This window comes from Eleginops maclovinus, chromosome 14 (genome assembly GCF_036324505.1).
Source record: "Eleginops maclovinus isolate JMC-PN-2008 ecotype Puerto Natales chromosome 14, JC_Emac_rtc_rv5, whole genome shotgun sequence".
NCBI classification, from domain to species: domain Eukaryota; kingdom Metazoa; phylum Chordata; class Actinopteri; order Perciformes; family Eleginopidae; genus Eleginops; species Eleginops maclovinus.
This window is the reverse complement of record NC_086362.1, coordinates 8,396,534-8,411,973: the sequence shown is the minus strand read 5'-3', so window position 1 is coordinate 8,411,973 and position 15,440 is coordinate 8,396,534. Positions and strand designations below refer to the sequence as shown.

General features: G+C 40.7%; 1 protein-coding gene and 1 long non-coding RNA gene across 8 annotated transcripts in view; one reads left to right on the top strand and one right to left on the bottom strand.

Annotated features, from left to right (window-relative positions):
- Positions 1-15,440, top strand: part of LOC134876277 (sodium/potassium/calcium exchanger 2-like) — a 38,429-nt gene that overhangs the window by 9,020 nt on the left and 13,969 nt on the right. For 3 of the 7 annotated variants that reach the window (XM_063901262.1, XM_063901264.1, XM_063901261.1), the window contains exons 3-5: positions 8,720-8,758; positions 9,937-10,045; positions 13,023-13,037. In XM_063901262.1, the coding sequence (XP_063757332.1) occupies positions 8,720-8,758; positions 9,937-10,045; positions 13,023-13,037 (163 nt within the window). The remainder of the gene's footprint in view (positions 1-8,719; positions 8,759-9,936; positions 10,046-13,022; positions 13,038-15,440) is intronic. The other 4 variants (XM_063901266.1, XM_063901263.1, XM_063901265.1 and 1 more) reach the window with 3 other exon arrangements.
- LOC134876278 (uncharacterized) lies at positions 152-3,410 on the bottom strand. The gene is made up of 3 exons (XR_010167392.1): positions 3,215-3,410; positions 2,539-2,639; positions 152-311 (listed from the first exon to the last, which is right to left on the bottom strand). It is a non-coding gene; the product is annotated as an uncharacterized LOC134876278 (long non-coding RNA).

The window sequence follows — 15,440 nt, the reverse complement described above, 5'->3', positions numbered from 1 at the left end:
AACACAGAAACAGTTTATCATGTCTGAAAATAGTAAAGAATAAAACTGTAAAGCTTTTATTGATGGTAAAGTTATCAAGCAAACTATAAAGAAACTGAGCTTAGCTGGTGTGAATGTGTCTGCACACACCTCTGCAGTACATAAACAGTATATGACATCCTTCGGATAAACACTTCCTCTTGACGCTCAAGCTCAGTCGTGACAAGAAAGCCAGAGTCCAATCATTTAAAAATAGAAATCCTGCGACTTTGATCTCACTGTTACGAAGTGGAGTCCAAGTTTTATCATCAGTTCCAGCTGTGGCTCCTTGTCTAAATGGAAGAAGGGCGGAAGCAGAGCCAGTAATTAGTTTCCACATTGAGGTTTTAACGTATGTTAGACCAGTCAATACAGATAAAGGTATTGTACAGAATAAAGTGACGGGCTATTCAAAACAGTATTGGGTTTAGGAAACAAGGGCTTCTTTCTCCGTCTCTCTTCTATTATTCTGCAAGCTCTCTTGGCAGTGTCCCTCGCCAGCGTACTTCTTTTGTCCAAAATTAATTTAATTGCATTCAGTGGTAATAATCGTGTAAACAAAGTTCCCATTTGCATCCCAGGTGCTGCTGTTGGTGTACTAGAAGGGGTTGTTGTACTGTATGGCTTCCTCCTCCATTCTTACCAGAGTGGACAGCGGCTCTTCACGCGCTCCTCACTGTTGTGATTGCTTAGAAGGTCAGCCTGTCACTTATTACATTGTTTGTGTAATTATAAAAAGCACAATGTAGGGTTCTCATCAAAGGATCTTATTATTTTTTGCCCTGTAGCGATCATTACATGTGCAAGGAAGAGCCATTTTGGGTGTGTCCCATTTATAAAAAATAAATAATAATGTTTAACTTTTCTTATATCAATCTTAATGTGCAAAAAATGTTAACTAAGTCGCTATACAATAGTAAGTTAGCCCTCCCTGAGTCTGAAATTATTAATGTGTTCCCTCTGGAGCCAGTCTCTGGTTCTGGTACCATGGACAGCACCTCACCGCTCTTTAGTTTGAATATTAGTGGCTGCTATGCTGTGTTCTTCTCATGAACTTCACCCTTAATCTGTCCTCTTTTGCATTTTCGCTAAATGTACTGGTGTCAGTTTTCATTGCTCTTGGCATAAAGGGCTAGCCATAATATCTTGTAAATAGCCAAAGAAAATAAGTCAAGCTGATTCAGTAATACAGCAATTAAACTTAAATCTGTCGTGTAAAGCCAACTCCATCACATCCCTGTTGTCAGTCTTCATTTGAGTGTCCCTTGGTGACATGCGGGAGTCATGCTGTAACATGGTTGAGGGTTATGACTACTTCTCTTCATAGCGTTCTTCACGTCAGAGTAAATCTGAACATGAGAAGGGTCAAAGGGACAAATGCAAATCATCCAGTTAGTAAAGGGCTGTTTCCTGAAATAGCCTTCTTTAATCTAGCACAGTGGACTTGGCATGGACTGCTGGATCACTGAAAACGTTTTATGGCCCACAGGAGTGGATCTCAATAGGCCCAGATCATGTATCTGTTAGTTTTTAATGCTCAATGGGAGTGTATTTTAATGTGACCTAGGCAGTCTGAATAGCTTTGGCTCCTGCTTCCACAGCTGTCTTCACTAGAGGAAGTTTTCATTTGATTTGTCTATTGTTTGCACCGTAGGGAGATTTAAGTTCCTAGCAGGTATCTACATCATCAGCTTCTGTATGAGCTGATGTGGTTTAAGGGCCCTTGGTTTACATTTCCTTTTGCTATAACATTTTGGAATGAATGGTGTGCTGTTTATTTAAGTCAGTAGCTGAAGGTCATGAAAGTCAAGGCCTGTGTATTTCCAGATTTAGCCGTTTCAGCCACTGATATAAAGAAATTTGGGAAAACTTGAAATGAGAGATTGTTATTTTTTGTCCTTAGGGAGAGCCTGAAGGTGAAACGTTGAGGCTTGCAAGAAACTGAAAGCCTTATTGATCAGGGGCTATTTTTGAAAGCGGGGTTGAATTAGCTAATGTAACTGCACTGTAACAGCATCATGTGAAGGACACCAAGATCCCTATCTTGTTCGTGTATGAAATAACACACACACTGCAGCGAGAGGGAAAGCGTGCATATGTTTGGAGGTGGCCCAGGACTGGCGGGCCTTACATACTTAATTCCTTCCTTGGGGGGATTTTTGACCCTCAGCTTCAGCCTGGCTAGCTAAGCTGCAGCAGCTGAACATTACATCAGTAATCATCTGAGAGTTGTTGCTCATGTAATACCCGTAATTTCTGACATCCAGCATAGATCATAAAGTTGACCACGGATCATTTTAACCCAAATTTAAAAGATACAGTTAAAATGGAAGTGATTGCAATCAGTCGGTCTCTAATGTAGAAAACGCTGTGACGCTCAGTGAATCTGCCAAAAGCCTCTCGTTTGTAACGTCCATCACTTATGGATGTGTGATGCATGAGGCTGTCCCTCATATCCCCCCCACCCCCACCCGCTGAAGCCCACCAAGGTGACCTGAAAGGGCTCTATCAGCATATTACCCGTCTGTAAAAGTGACGCAGGCAGGAAGCTTCCTCTGCACGCTTCCACCTCCGCTCTAGGATCAGGGTCTTCTGTGTGACTGTCTGCAAACCTGCTGACACTGCAACAAAACAACAAAGCAAGTCTGTGGTCAGGGAAATGTGAATGTGGTGCAGGAAAGTTAAAGTTGCAGCCTATAGGCCACAGATAAGCATTCAAACATAATTAACATAAAGCATATGTCACTTTGTGGTGAATAACAATCTGTCTATTTGTATTCTCTATCTGGAATAACCAAGTAAAAAAAGAAATGAATATATATAAACATATACTTATATATACCGTTATATGTTTGTCACACGTGACATGTTCCTTCATTATGGACAATGAAGTGTATTTTGGACCCATCCTGGTGTGATAAAATTTCATTAGAGCTCCAGATGTATATCTGCAGCTAAAAATAGTCCCCAACAAATGCACTTTGTCCTTCGCTAGTGTAACATTTGCTAACAACTGCAGTGCCTAGCTGTATTTGGGATAATTTAATATTTTCACAGGTATAGGATGGGCTCGGGAATCGGAAAATATTGAGCGATTAAATAATAAGGTTCGGTTGCGCTCTTTTGCTCAGATTTGTTGAGCAGCCTTGTCTTATACAATTATGTCAAATTAAAAAGTGGTTAGCAGGTCTCCTACCTTCTGTCCACTAAAAGTATTAACTTCCTCCCATCAGCTGTTCCCGCAGCACCTGCAGTGTGCGTACCAGGATGCATTGCACATCAAGGAAAGTGTCGGAACGAGCCCGGGTTGCAGAGCAAGCAATGTTTACTTAGCCATTACCTCGAGCTGCTTATCATGTTACGGCTGAGTTCCTGTTCACTAATAACATTGACAACGATCTGAAAAGCTGGCCAGCCTCACACAGCACATCACAGGATCCGGGGTTCAGTTTACAGGCTCTGTTTGTTTTCCCTCCATGTTCTGCAGCCAGTGGCTCTGACTGTGTGTGTGTGTGTGTGTGTGTGTGTGTGTGTGTGTGTGTGTGTGTGTGTGTGTGTGTGTGTGTGTGTGTGTGTGTGTGTGTGTGTGTGTGTGTGTGTGTGTGTGTGTGTGTGTGTGTGTGTGTGTGTGTGTGTGTGTGTGTGTGTGTGTGTGTGTGTGTGTGTGTGTGTGTGTGTGTGTGAATAGCTGGACGTTTACAGCATCTTGTATAACATAAAGTCCTCCATAACGTCATCTGTGCATAATGCATAAATACCGGGTAGTCATGCTAGCCACAGGGACACTAAGAGAGACGGAGAGGAGAATCAAACGTTCGCGGTTACTCATTGATGCTCATAGGATTACCTCATTAAATCACCCAATATATCTGGAAAACAAAATATATCATGATAAAGCATGTTTTAAATAGTTTACATAATTAAAGATTAACCAATAAAAACCTTGCCCAGGGAAATAATAAATAATAGAGAGCATTTCCAGCTATCCACTGTTTACATGCATGCAGAGTAATCAGATTAGTACAATAGTTTGATTTAACTACACCGGGGTAATCCCGTAGCACAATTGTTGTGTTGAGGCACGCAGAGTGAAACAATGAAGCTGAGTGAATGAAGACAATCCTGAACACTGCAGTGGGAAAACAATACTAACACATTTATTTCATCCAACATTTGAATACAGTATTCTCCATGAGCTGTAAAAACAATACCCCAATCTTCTTACACCATTGTGTTTGATTATATCTTCATATGCTATGATTTTAAATTGATGTAATTCCATTAAAAGAAGATAAACTATCTCCCAGGCCTAATTTGCATCAGTAAAGGCAGAGTAATCAAGCATGCAAGGGCAATACTGAGGACAGTGAGTACTGTACTGTGAGTTACAGTGTAGACATGTTGTCCCTATAGTCGATACCCGGAAAAACCAGGACTGTCCTTTGTCCTCAGGGTGACTACGATGGAGCCAACGATTTAGTTTGGTCTAGTTACCCTGTTAAGAAAATGTCTGTCAACATCAGGAGCTGACCAAAAAAAGTAGCAATAGTAGTGAAAAAGCTGAACTGGGAAAAAAAGACCATAAATAACTAAATCTCAGGTCCTGCAGAATATAAGGAGAGGCGAGCTAAAAAGTAGAGATTGATACAGCAGGAGCATAGTGGACCCACTGGCACAATATAAATGTAGATGCCTGGATAAGAACTTCAGTTAAAAATGTGCTTCAATCTTAAAAACAAAGCCCCCCGTTCAGCCTTTTATTATTCTACAGCATCTGCAGATCAAAACCGGCTCTGATCTGACGGGAACGACAAACGACAGATTTGATCAGGTTTTGCAGGAGGTCATTATTCTACCTCTTGCATTTACTCCGCTAAAACATTACAAGCACTATCTAAATGTAATCTGGTGAATAACTCTATGTAGGAACATTTCATACAGTCAGGATTCAGGAGCAGTAGTAAAAAGAAAGTGACTCTACAATGACTGAAAGGTCTTGTTCCTGATCTAACAGCTCTGGGTGATTTACATTTACTTGCAAAAATGACACTGCAGTTTTTATGCCCCTATTTGACTCCCAAAAGTCTGATTGGTTCATGGGAGGGGGGAGTAAGAGGAAGCAATTTTGGCTTAGTCTTGGCGAGCGTTGCCTTGTGGGAAATCAGCGTCGTGGCAGCTCCTGTAATTAGTTCTGCTTGTTGGAAAAATGAAGGGGTTACTAATTAGCAAGTGGATGGCTTCTTGACTTGTTGTGCATCTTTTCCCTCCTTTCCTTGAAGATCATCATTATCGTCTCCAGGCAAAGCGGGGGAGACGGGGGGAGGGGGAGACGCTCAGTCGTGCTGCTCAACAGTTTAGCTCTCACGATGAATCTAGATGGACAAATCTCGAAGGCTGTTCTGTCATGCTCTGACGGACAGGCTGCCTACTGTAAGCACGTGCAGTAGAAACGCCCGGAGCTGTGCTTTCACTTTGCAACTTGGCTTAACAAGACAGGCAGTCAGCTTTTTCACATATCTTTACATACTCAGGCTCTCAGATGCTTTATTTATAGAATGTCCACATCTACTACGGCTTCAATATGTAAGAATTTTTCATGCAGGGCCGATAGATCTACTGTAATGTCACTTTTGTCACGACACACCCGTCAGTCCGGATTAATTTCTGCCTTGTGCACAATATCACTCTCTACATTTGCTTGTGAAAAGCATTACAAAACACTGTTTAAAGCTAGGATGGGAAGTGTGTTTTATAAACATTGTTCTTATATTTGTTAAAATCCTCCTGAAAGCAATTAATAAAGATCATTTTGGGGGAGTATATTTGGAGAGGCAACTTTCTTGCTAGATTGAGTGACTTGTGGATTTAGTGCTGCTAGCTACAATTATTAGAGAACACTTCAGCTCGGTTTTAGACTTGGATAATATTTTGTATACATTTTGATATTGGAATAGGATTCCCAGAAAACTGCCAGAAAACCAATCTGCACTGCAAAGGAAATTAAGTGAAAGTGATTCAAAAAGTGGCTCATAAGATTTATGCAATGTAATACTGATTACCGTTATCCCATGCGTTATATATCCAGGGTATATTAAGGAGTATATTAAGGATTTTCTGGGATCAAACAGCGATGATGGATTTAATCAAACTAGATAAAGTGTGAGAAAAGCTTTTTATTCTCCTGTGTAATTTGGCTTGGATGTCGTAGAATAAAATGCAAATGATACCATCCAGAAATAGAACCCTTTGTGCCTTCAAATTGAAGACATATAATCCGCGGCTGTTGTTTGGAAGTCTGGACTACCAGTACTGCTTTCAGCGTTTCACCAGATTTCTCCGAAAGCCCCCCGCCCCCCCATTTAAGCTGTTGGCAATTTGAGTGTTGAAAGCGGAAGTATTTTTGCATGATGTCACACTCTCCATCGATAATTCCCCGTTACACGGCCTTACATGCATGCGGTTGCACAGAGACATTTATCTCCCTCACCTGATCCTTTTCCAAGAATGATCCTGATGGGACGTTATGTAACAACTGGAAGGCAGAGCTGCCGGTATTAGAGAAACACACAAACTCCAGAGAACATACTAATCTCCCTATGTGATTATTAGTCATAATATTTTACGCTGGCTTAATGAGCGACCCACAGTGAAATCTTTATCTGGCACGTTTACCTGTTCCCTCCTAACCCTCCTGACTTTGCCTTTCAGGAGGGTGATGGGGAGTTTAGAATATAATTATTATACCTCAAATGTGCAGGGAATTACCCTGAAGATATGAAACGGGGGGGAAATGAGGTTATAGTAGAATAGCTCGGTGGAAAAGCTCTGGATTAGCTCAGCTTCTGCTACATTTTTCTTTGGCAAATGTTTAATTTCAGCTCCCTCATTTCTGTAATTATTCTGGCACTTTACAGAGGCGAACCTAATGTATGGTAAATTATGGGTTGTTAAACAGAAACACTGAGACACACTGACACTCATAATGATTTTTCTCCAAATGAAGCACCTAATAAAAGGTATTTCAAGTTAAGATGAATTTGATTCGCTAAGTTCATCATACAATCAACCAATGGAGCCACGAACAATCACTTTTTTTACTTTTAAAGTCCAGAAATCTTTTTAGACTAATGCTAAGCTTTCACATCATGAGCCGGAGCTAACACCACACTCCGCTATCCACAGATTTGATATTCAATGCAGCGTCATCTAGCATGCAAATGAATCACGGGGCTCTTTCTTAAAATGTGTCAATTTGCCCTGAATTTTTTGCACCATTACAAGATCAAACTGGATAATGTTATGCATTTAATTTGGCATTGTGCACTTTATCAACACACATCAGTGACTCCACATTTCAACAATTCCTCTCTGAGAAATGTGGAGGCTGCGAACAAAGACTTGATATTCAAAGATCTAAACAAAAGCTTCGTGTTTGTTCCTTGAAACAGAGGCCTTCATCGTTATTTCTCACACACACACACACAAACACACACACACACACACACACACACACACACACACACACACACACACACACACACACACATATTTTGAGATGAAGTGAGCGTTCTTTAGCGAGGCAGTTGGTGAAAGGCTTTTGTTTCAAAAATAGATGTTACAGGGCTGCACATGGCACGCTGAGATGGCAAAGAATTGAGTGATTGTTTAAGGACTGGTGTCGCTTTGACATGCCCACTCTCACACAAAGTTATCGCCTTTAAAACTGGCAGCACGGACACAAAGTTTCAGAGTTTTTAGACCAATCGAGTTAACACTAGGCTTTTTTAACTTGAAGGAGTTTTTTTTATTCATGTAGATATTGTAACTTTGTATCAAAGACAATGATACAGTTCTAACTAAATTCATTGCAATATTTCGTCTTCATGCAATAACACAAAGACTGCACTGTACTTACATTAACCTGTTGTTTTCAACACAATTTAGTTGAAATACGGGTTTCTTCTTTCTGTGTTTTTAGTTGCAATAAAAGTTGCAGTAATCTATTTTCTTAATTGTTTTCTTTAAATATGGAGACTAGCTCCCCTGTCTCGAGGAAAAACATGAATGGTGAACATTTTAAGTTTATGTCAGTTAAGGATTGCATTGAAAATAGGAATATTGAATATACATTGTTATATATCTTGTTCCTTCTACAGTATTTTAGTGTCCAGTTTTGCACTACATGTATAGCTTCCCAATTAAAACCATAAAATAGACATCATGTCTATTGTGATTTCACAAATTATTTTTTACTATTTTTTGTAGCTATAGTGACATTGTATGCTTATTGTATTTAAATATATATTTATTATAACCCCTTTACCTTTGATGCACTCTACATTTATAGTGTGCACCAAGATGAGCTTTTATTCTGACACAAGTTGACGTCCTTCACTCACATGACTGGAATTGAAATGCTATTTTTGAGGGAATTTCCAAGTAGACAATCAGATGTTGCTCAGCTTGTGAGGGACAGCGTCAGCAGACACAGCGGTGGGGGGGTGGAGGAATCTGTCACTCAAGTCTCGTCCTCTTACATCACAGTCGGTCGTCACATCACCGTAACTGTAATGTCTCTCTAGCGTCTTTTCGTCTTGTCTGTGTGGTTGTGTGCGGCATGCTTCACATCTATGTCCTGTTTTCTCTCTCTCTCTCCCTCTCCCCCCCTCTACTTGTTCTTCTCTCTGTGTTGGATGAGAAGACAATTCCTGTGACGCCAGAGGATGAAAGCAAGTTGTCGGTAGGTCTGGTCTGATTGACACTCTTCTTCTCGTCTGCTTCTGTGTTTGTCCCCGTTTCTGTGTAGATGTAGCGGCACAACTTGTGTTTCTCCCACCATACTGTGAAGAAGACATGTACACTGTTATCCCTGCCCTTCAGCCTCCCTGTGAGCAGAGAGTAGCTCCCCTCTGTTTCCTGAAGCCTTGTTACAACACTTACACTTTGCACGCAGCATGCAAAAGACAACCGAGGAAGAAGCATGTGTTTACAAGACTCTTTTTAATGCCGTCATACTTCCTGAAAAAAGCATGCCAGAGTGTTAACTTTTCACCAGGACTGCGAAGGTTGAACAGAGCGGCAGAAGGACAATCTTCCGGGTGGCACAGTGAAGCTTTGTCTCTCCTTCCTCCCGTTCACACCCATACAGGGCCTGTGAATTAGCACCTCACACTTCATGTGCCTACGCCTCACCTGTGCACAGCCAAAGGCGGACTCACTCCAAACAGCTGCCGCCTGCAACGCCGCCACATTTCCCCCACACTTATCAAGTTCTGCCTAAACTGCTGGAGTGACCTTGGCGAGGACTCGTAGCTGTGTTTTTGAGAAGCCCAGGCACTTGACGATAGTTACACTGGGATGCAGGTTCTGCTTAGGGGTTTATGCAAAAGAGGATTAGGGAATAATATTCCAGACAGCATGGATTAATAATGGCTCGAGTAAAGTGCTTACAATTGATAGACTGATGTTTATATCAGCATATTTGATGTATGACAGAAATAAGAAGTAGTTTTTAGCAGGAAACATGATTGAGGTTAAAAGTTGGGTAGCACTTTCTATGTCTATAATGCATTATAAATATACTTATCAAATGCTAGAACATGCACTGTATAATTATGGCTGGTTATGTTATAATACATTATAACAATACTAACGTTATTTTATTGGTATATTAATAGTTATAATCACTCATATTTGATCATAATGCTTTATATGTGAGAGACCTGCAGTCATGAAGTATTAAGATGTTTGACTTCAACATTTGTTATAGTCTTTTATGATTATAGTTTTAAAGCATTATGTATATTAAACAGTGCTATAAAAGATTATGACGCATAATTACAGATATGGCCGTAAAATAAGGTGTTACCAGTCTCCTGCAGCAGGACGTTTGATTGACAGCTTATCTTCCTCTCACAGGCCCGGCCTCGGCTTCAGAGGGGAGGGAGCTCCGCCTCCCTGCACAACAGCCTGATGAGGAACAGCATCTTCCAGCTCATGATCCACACGCTGGACCCTTTAAGTGAAGGTAAGTCAGACATGCACATAGAAAACTCTTCAAAAATAAATCTGACAACTTTCCTTGGTTTTCCTCTTAAAAGGACCTAAATACTTCTTTGAGATATACTGGATGTGAATGGAATCCAAAAATCCATGACCTTTACTGTCAGAAAACTAAACACATAACATATGTTCATATCCTGAACCTAATCTCAAACTGTTGGCCATGAATAACAGCACCATATGTTGTTTCTGGCAAAGATTTTCATTTAGTCCACAGTTCAAATAAAAAATGTACTTTTATCCATGCACAAGTTATGCACCCCTTTTAAATATTGCCTCTCCGTCATTAACATTTTGTCCTTCTAGCACCTATATTCCGAAACAGAAATGATTTTTTTTTTAATAGTCTACCCGTAGAGACGAGGGGAGCGTGGTGCTGTGTCGGAGCTGAGGTGGAAGATCATTCTACTTTAATCCAAGATCAAGGCCTATTAGTTTAGCTGAAGGAAATGTAAAACAGCAGCATCAGTGCTCGGCACAGGGGAGGAATATGTTAATATGCCGGGGGAGCTGTGAGACCAGGGTGAAGAAAATTCACATTACCAGGGGTTTGTCATCAGTGTCTTTGTTTAGGTGAATATTAATGGTGAATGCTAATTCCTGTTTACTGAATAATATGGGTGTTTATTCCTTTTCCCCCATCCAGTTTCCATAGTAATGTATTAACAGTGCGTGGTGTTGGATTAAAAGCATCAGTAGTACTAGAGAAAAAAACAACATAAGGGAAGAGCCATATCTAAGCTCGGAACAATGACCAGCCTGAATATTTCCCCCCTGGACGGTTTTGATCTCATTAGCAGATGTCTGCTCTCAGCCTCCTCCGAAAATGACTATACATTCCTTGAAAGCCAAACATAGAATGAGTCAGCTCAGAAAAGATTAATACGAAGGGCCTTAAAGTGCCCATTAACATGCATCAACCCTGAGTGTATTCATCTTTCCATCTCAGAGATTAAAATGTAAATCAGAGGGCTGCTGCTGCCTGTTGTATATGTCTAGGAGAGCGGGTAAATACTCCACCCTACTACTCCTTTAGAGCCTTCTAACACGTGATAATGGTTGTACACTGAAATATTAACTGCATGAAGATTTATAGACCGCAGAAAATGAAAGGCAGCATTTGAGTTTGGAATTAAAATCCCACCAATCATCTAAAAAACATCAAAATGAACCACTGTGTTGCTTTTTGTTTCTCAATTGTGGATCCAAAACTTCCGTTTTCTAATTCTGCTTCAGGATAAATGCCAGGATGTTATATCACATTTGACTGATGAGCCTTTTGGCAAAATTCTGACTGGAAATGAATGCACTGAAGCAACAACTACAGTGTGACATGACGGGAAGATTGGATTCATTACCAGAAAGAACAAAAGCAACACTTCGGGCTGATTATGTAGAAATGTCCATGTAGCATGTGGGTCGTTTTCACACATCTAGCAAACGTAATGTTATTGGTGAGACGCGCGATCATGTAGGCTACAGTATGCACATTTCCTGATATCATTATTGCAAAACCGCATTTTGTCCGGTATATAGCAGCTGCATCTATCAAAGGCGGTGCTGCCTGTCCTTGCGTGCTCTTCTGTTTTAAGTGTAGCTCAGCTGGGCCGCTGAGGGGGAGCAGCAAGACTCAAGCCATACATATTTTATATCCGCTTCTCAAAATAAAGTCGCCTTCGCTTCCGAGCCGAGGCAGAGTCTGATGTTGTTTTGCTGGTGCTGGGAACTTATTACATTTGTCAGACTTTCAGAGTGAGGGTCGTTAGAGTGTTTGAGCCTATAGGGGTTAAACACTCCTCCTACAAACACCTTAAAATTAGGCTTCCCTCCCACTACATGGTCTTTTCAGCTAGTGCTAACGCAATTAAGGGGGTTTTATTTTTTAACCATGGGAGGGTTTTGGGTAGAATAAACTTTCCTTAATGTTTGTGGGTCTCTGTCAGTGTGTGTGTGTGGGCCTGTACTTAATTGCTTTCTTCACTGGATAACAAGATTGATACCATTCTCAATTTCATACAGGGTCTATTATTCAATATGTTGCAATATATTACAGGACAATAAGTGAAGCAATATATTTATTTTTATCAAAATTTAGAGAAATGGTGATACAATAATGCATACAGCCACCTGAGTAAAACATGGCTTTTTTATGCAATCAGAACAATGAAAACTGTCCCTGCACAATTAAAATCATAGCAGTAAATTATTTATTGTACATTTTTGTGTATATTTTTGGAATTAAAACCTCCTCACAAAGCATAATAATGCAATACCCAAGTGTATGGATATTTTCTTGCAGCCCTTTATTTGTCCTATGTCTCCCATAGCCAGGTGGTGGTTAGCTTAGCTTAGCATAAAGGGAAAATGTTATGTGTCTATCAGTGATTTTCTATAGGTTTGACAAGCCCAGGCTAGCTGTGTCCCCCTGCTACAGACATTAGTGGTTCAGTCTTCTCCTCTAACTCTGGATAATGAGGCAAAAATGTATATTTCCAATATATTATTTTATTCTAGTCTCAAATATATATTTGCCCACGTACACCGATCTACAACAAGAATGATAAGTATAACAATGAATGCAAAAGGGTTATAAATTGTTTGTAACTCAGAGGATATCGAAGTCGACTCCATCACTATAATGAGAATGGCAAGCAGTGTTGTTGGTAATCAAAGACCATCTTATTAGCACGGTGTTTCCGGCTGCAATGGTAAAATGGTCTTTCAATGTGCTTCCTATCAACAGTGGATTTATAACAGCATCTCCCCCCCCCCTCCTCACACGTGGGTGCTTTTTTAACAGTTTTCTTATTCTTATGATTCATAATCTGAATTTGTTTCTCTGCACAGCTGGAATCAATGATTTACTGTCCTCCAATAACACCTGGATTTATGTTCTCTCTGTTTCTGTCTTCCTCTCTTTCTTTCTCCTACTATCCCCTCAGAATTTGCTGACTCTGGTGAGTTACTACTCTAATTTCTGTACCCCCCCCAAAAAATTCTCATTTCAACAGCCTGGAGGAAAGTCTCCTGCCCGACGTGTCCCCTGTAAACGTTTCCCCAGCGCCGCTGTGCTGTCTGTCCCCTCTGTCCTGTCCATCCCTGCAGACTCTCTCCTTCAGAAAGCTCATTCTCTTCTGTGGATGTGTTCCCCCTGGAAACCCTCTGTGACCATTTCTGCATTGTTTTCCCCATCGTCCCTAATCCTCTCTCTCCTCTTATCAACTCCCTTTGCTTTGTATTGCTGCTCTCTGTGAGACAGGCGGAGGCCCAAAACGAGGGATCTTGTTTATTTCCTGTCCTCCAAAGATGGAGATTCAGTTCTTTCAGCTCCACAACATTGTGCTTCAATCATGACTTCTGGTGTTTTGGGCAGAAGGAGAAAAGTTGTCAGCTGTTTTCTCTCGGTCCTCCTCACGCGCCCTTCGTCAGGAGTCAATAAGATCTAGACAGAGTAATTAATTGCCCTGGAGTAAAATTTGTTTCCCTCTTTTACAATTAGCTGTTCCCGCAAAGCTGTTATTGATTAAAGTATTCACATGCTCCTTGAGGGATACAGTATATTATTCAGCATCCAAGAACAATAGCTTTCTTGTTATCGTGAACGTCCTTCAGTTTAATAATAGCTCTTTAATCCTGCATGTTTTTCATTGGAGAGAACACGGTAATAGTCTGGTACAGTTAGTTCCCGTCACAAGTACCCACATCTCTTTTTCCATCAGTGTGGAGCTACAAACAATATCACTTAGGAGTGGCATCAAATATTGAACCACAAAGAGAGTAGGGCAGAGTGGCTCTCGCTCTGTCTGAGCCTCAGTGGATGCTGGAACAAGCCTCCAAAAACAGCACTCACTATTCTGCCTGTGTGCACGCCTTTGGCTCGTCCCCTCAGTAACATTTATCAATCTGAGATGTGAACTCTGTGTCCATCGCTAGGGATGGGAATCCAGAACCAGTCCCAAAATGTCCAATCTATCTTAATCGTATGCCTCTGAGATTATTACAATTATTTTATTCATGCTAGCTCCTTTTGGTTTTGATAGTTGCATTAATTTTTTAACAATACCAGAACTAAGACAGCATGACTAACCAAATTGGTTTGAATTAAAAAAGGAAAAATATCCCCTTTTTACATCAAATCACTGCTCTGTGATACCGCAGTAAAGTATAGTATACATTGCGATTCCTGCAGATCATTAACTCGCTGACTGGAAAGATCGCTCACAGTGCCAATGTGGCCTTGGACAACTTTGTGGTCAATGCGAGGCAGTTTTTTTTAAGCAGACATCGTATCAAAGGCCCCCACAGGCGGAGCACAGAGAGGACAAGGTCATTTGGTTGAACCGCGATACACCCATGTTGGGAGAAGGACGCTTATTGGATGAACTGGGGAGACCAAATAGGATGCGGTGCTTTGTTTTATTGGAAGTTTTCTAATCAAGGCACAGAAGGAGTTCAGCCAAAGGGCAGCAAATGAGGGTAACCGTTCAGAATGTGTGTGCGTACAGGTGTGAGGCCGTAATGTATTCCCAACCACAAGCAAACAATGGAGGAAAAGAAAACTTAATACACAGGGTATGATTGTTCCATGTTATGACTTTTCATTCATTTAGCACCCATTTAGAGTTGAATCCATTCATCCAGCCCCTAGACCTAACCCCCACCCACACACACCACCAGCAGAGGTGTCTGCATGGTGACCCAGGATCATTGATCACATGGTTCAATAACACTCGCTGTCACTGACCTCAAACCCATTGTGCAATATATTTTCCATTTATGCGGATATAAAATATTGACGTTCTGCGGTAGGTTTTTAATTGTTTGTTCTTACATTTTTAACAATTATAACATCAACATTATATGAAGTGTCTGGAATAGTAGTAACTTCACATGTATGAAAAATGGAAAGAGATGTGTAGAGGTGGGACAGTCATCCTTTGCAGGGCCAAATAACAATATAGGCAACTGGTGTGTCTTACAAAATATTTTAAATATATAATGTTTTTAAAGAACAGCTCTCGATTTGAGATAATAAGAGGGTTAGGTGTTTATTTTTACTGACTTTGCAGATTTCTTCTTAATTCCCCAAACGTAAGCATGACATGACATTTCGGGAAATGACAAAAAAAAAAAGACAAAACGAAATTGTCTTAATGTAAGTAATCGACTATAAAAGCTATCCTGTTTATAAGTGTCTCTCCCTAAACCTTGCTTAATTTATTTCCATAGATAATCGTAGCTCCAGTATGTTATGTAACTGTGACCGGCCAACCCCAACCTACCAACCTATCAACCCATCATCCCTCACACACACATACATACACGCACACACGTCACACCCCCTCCCGTGCCCTCTGAGC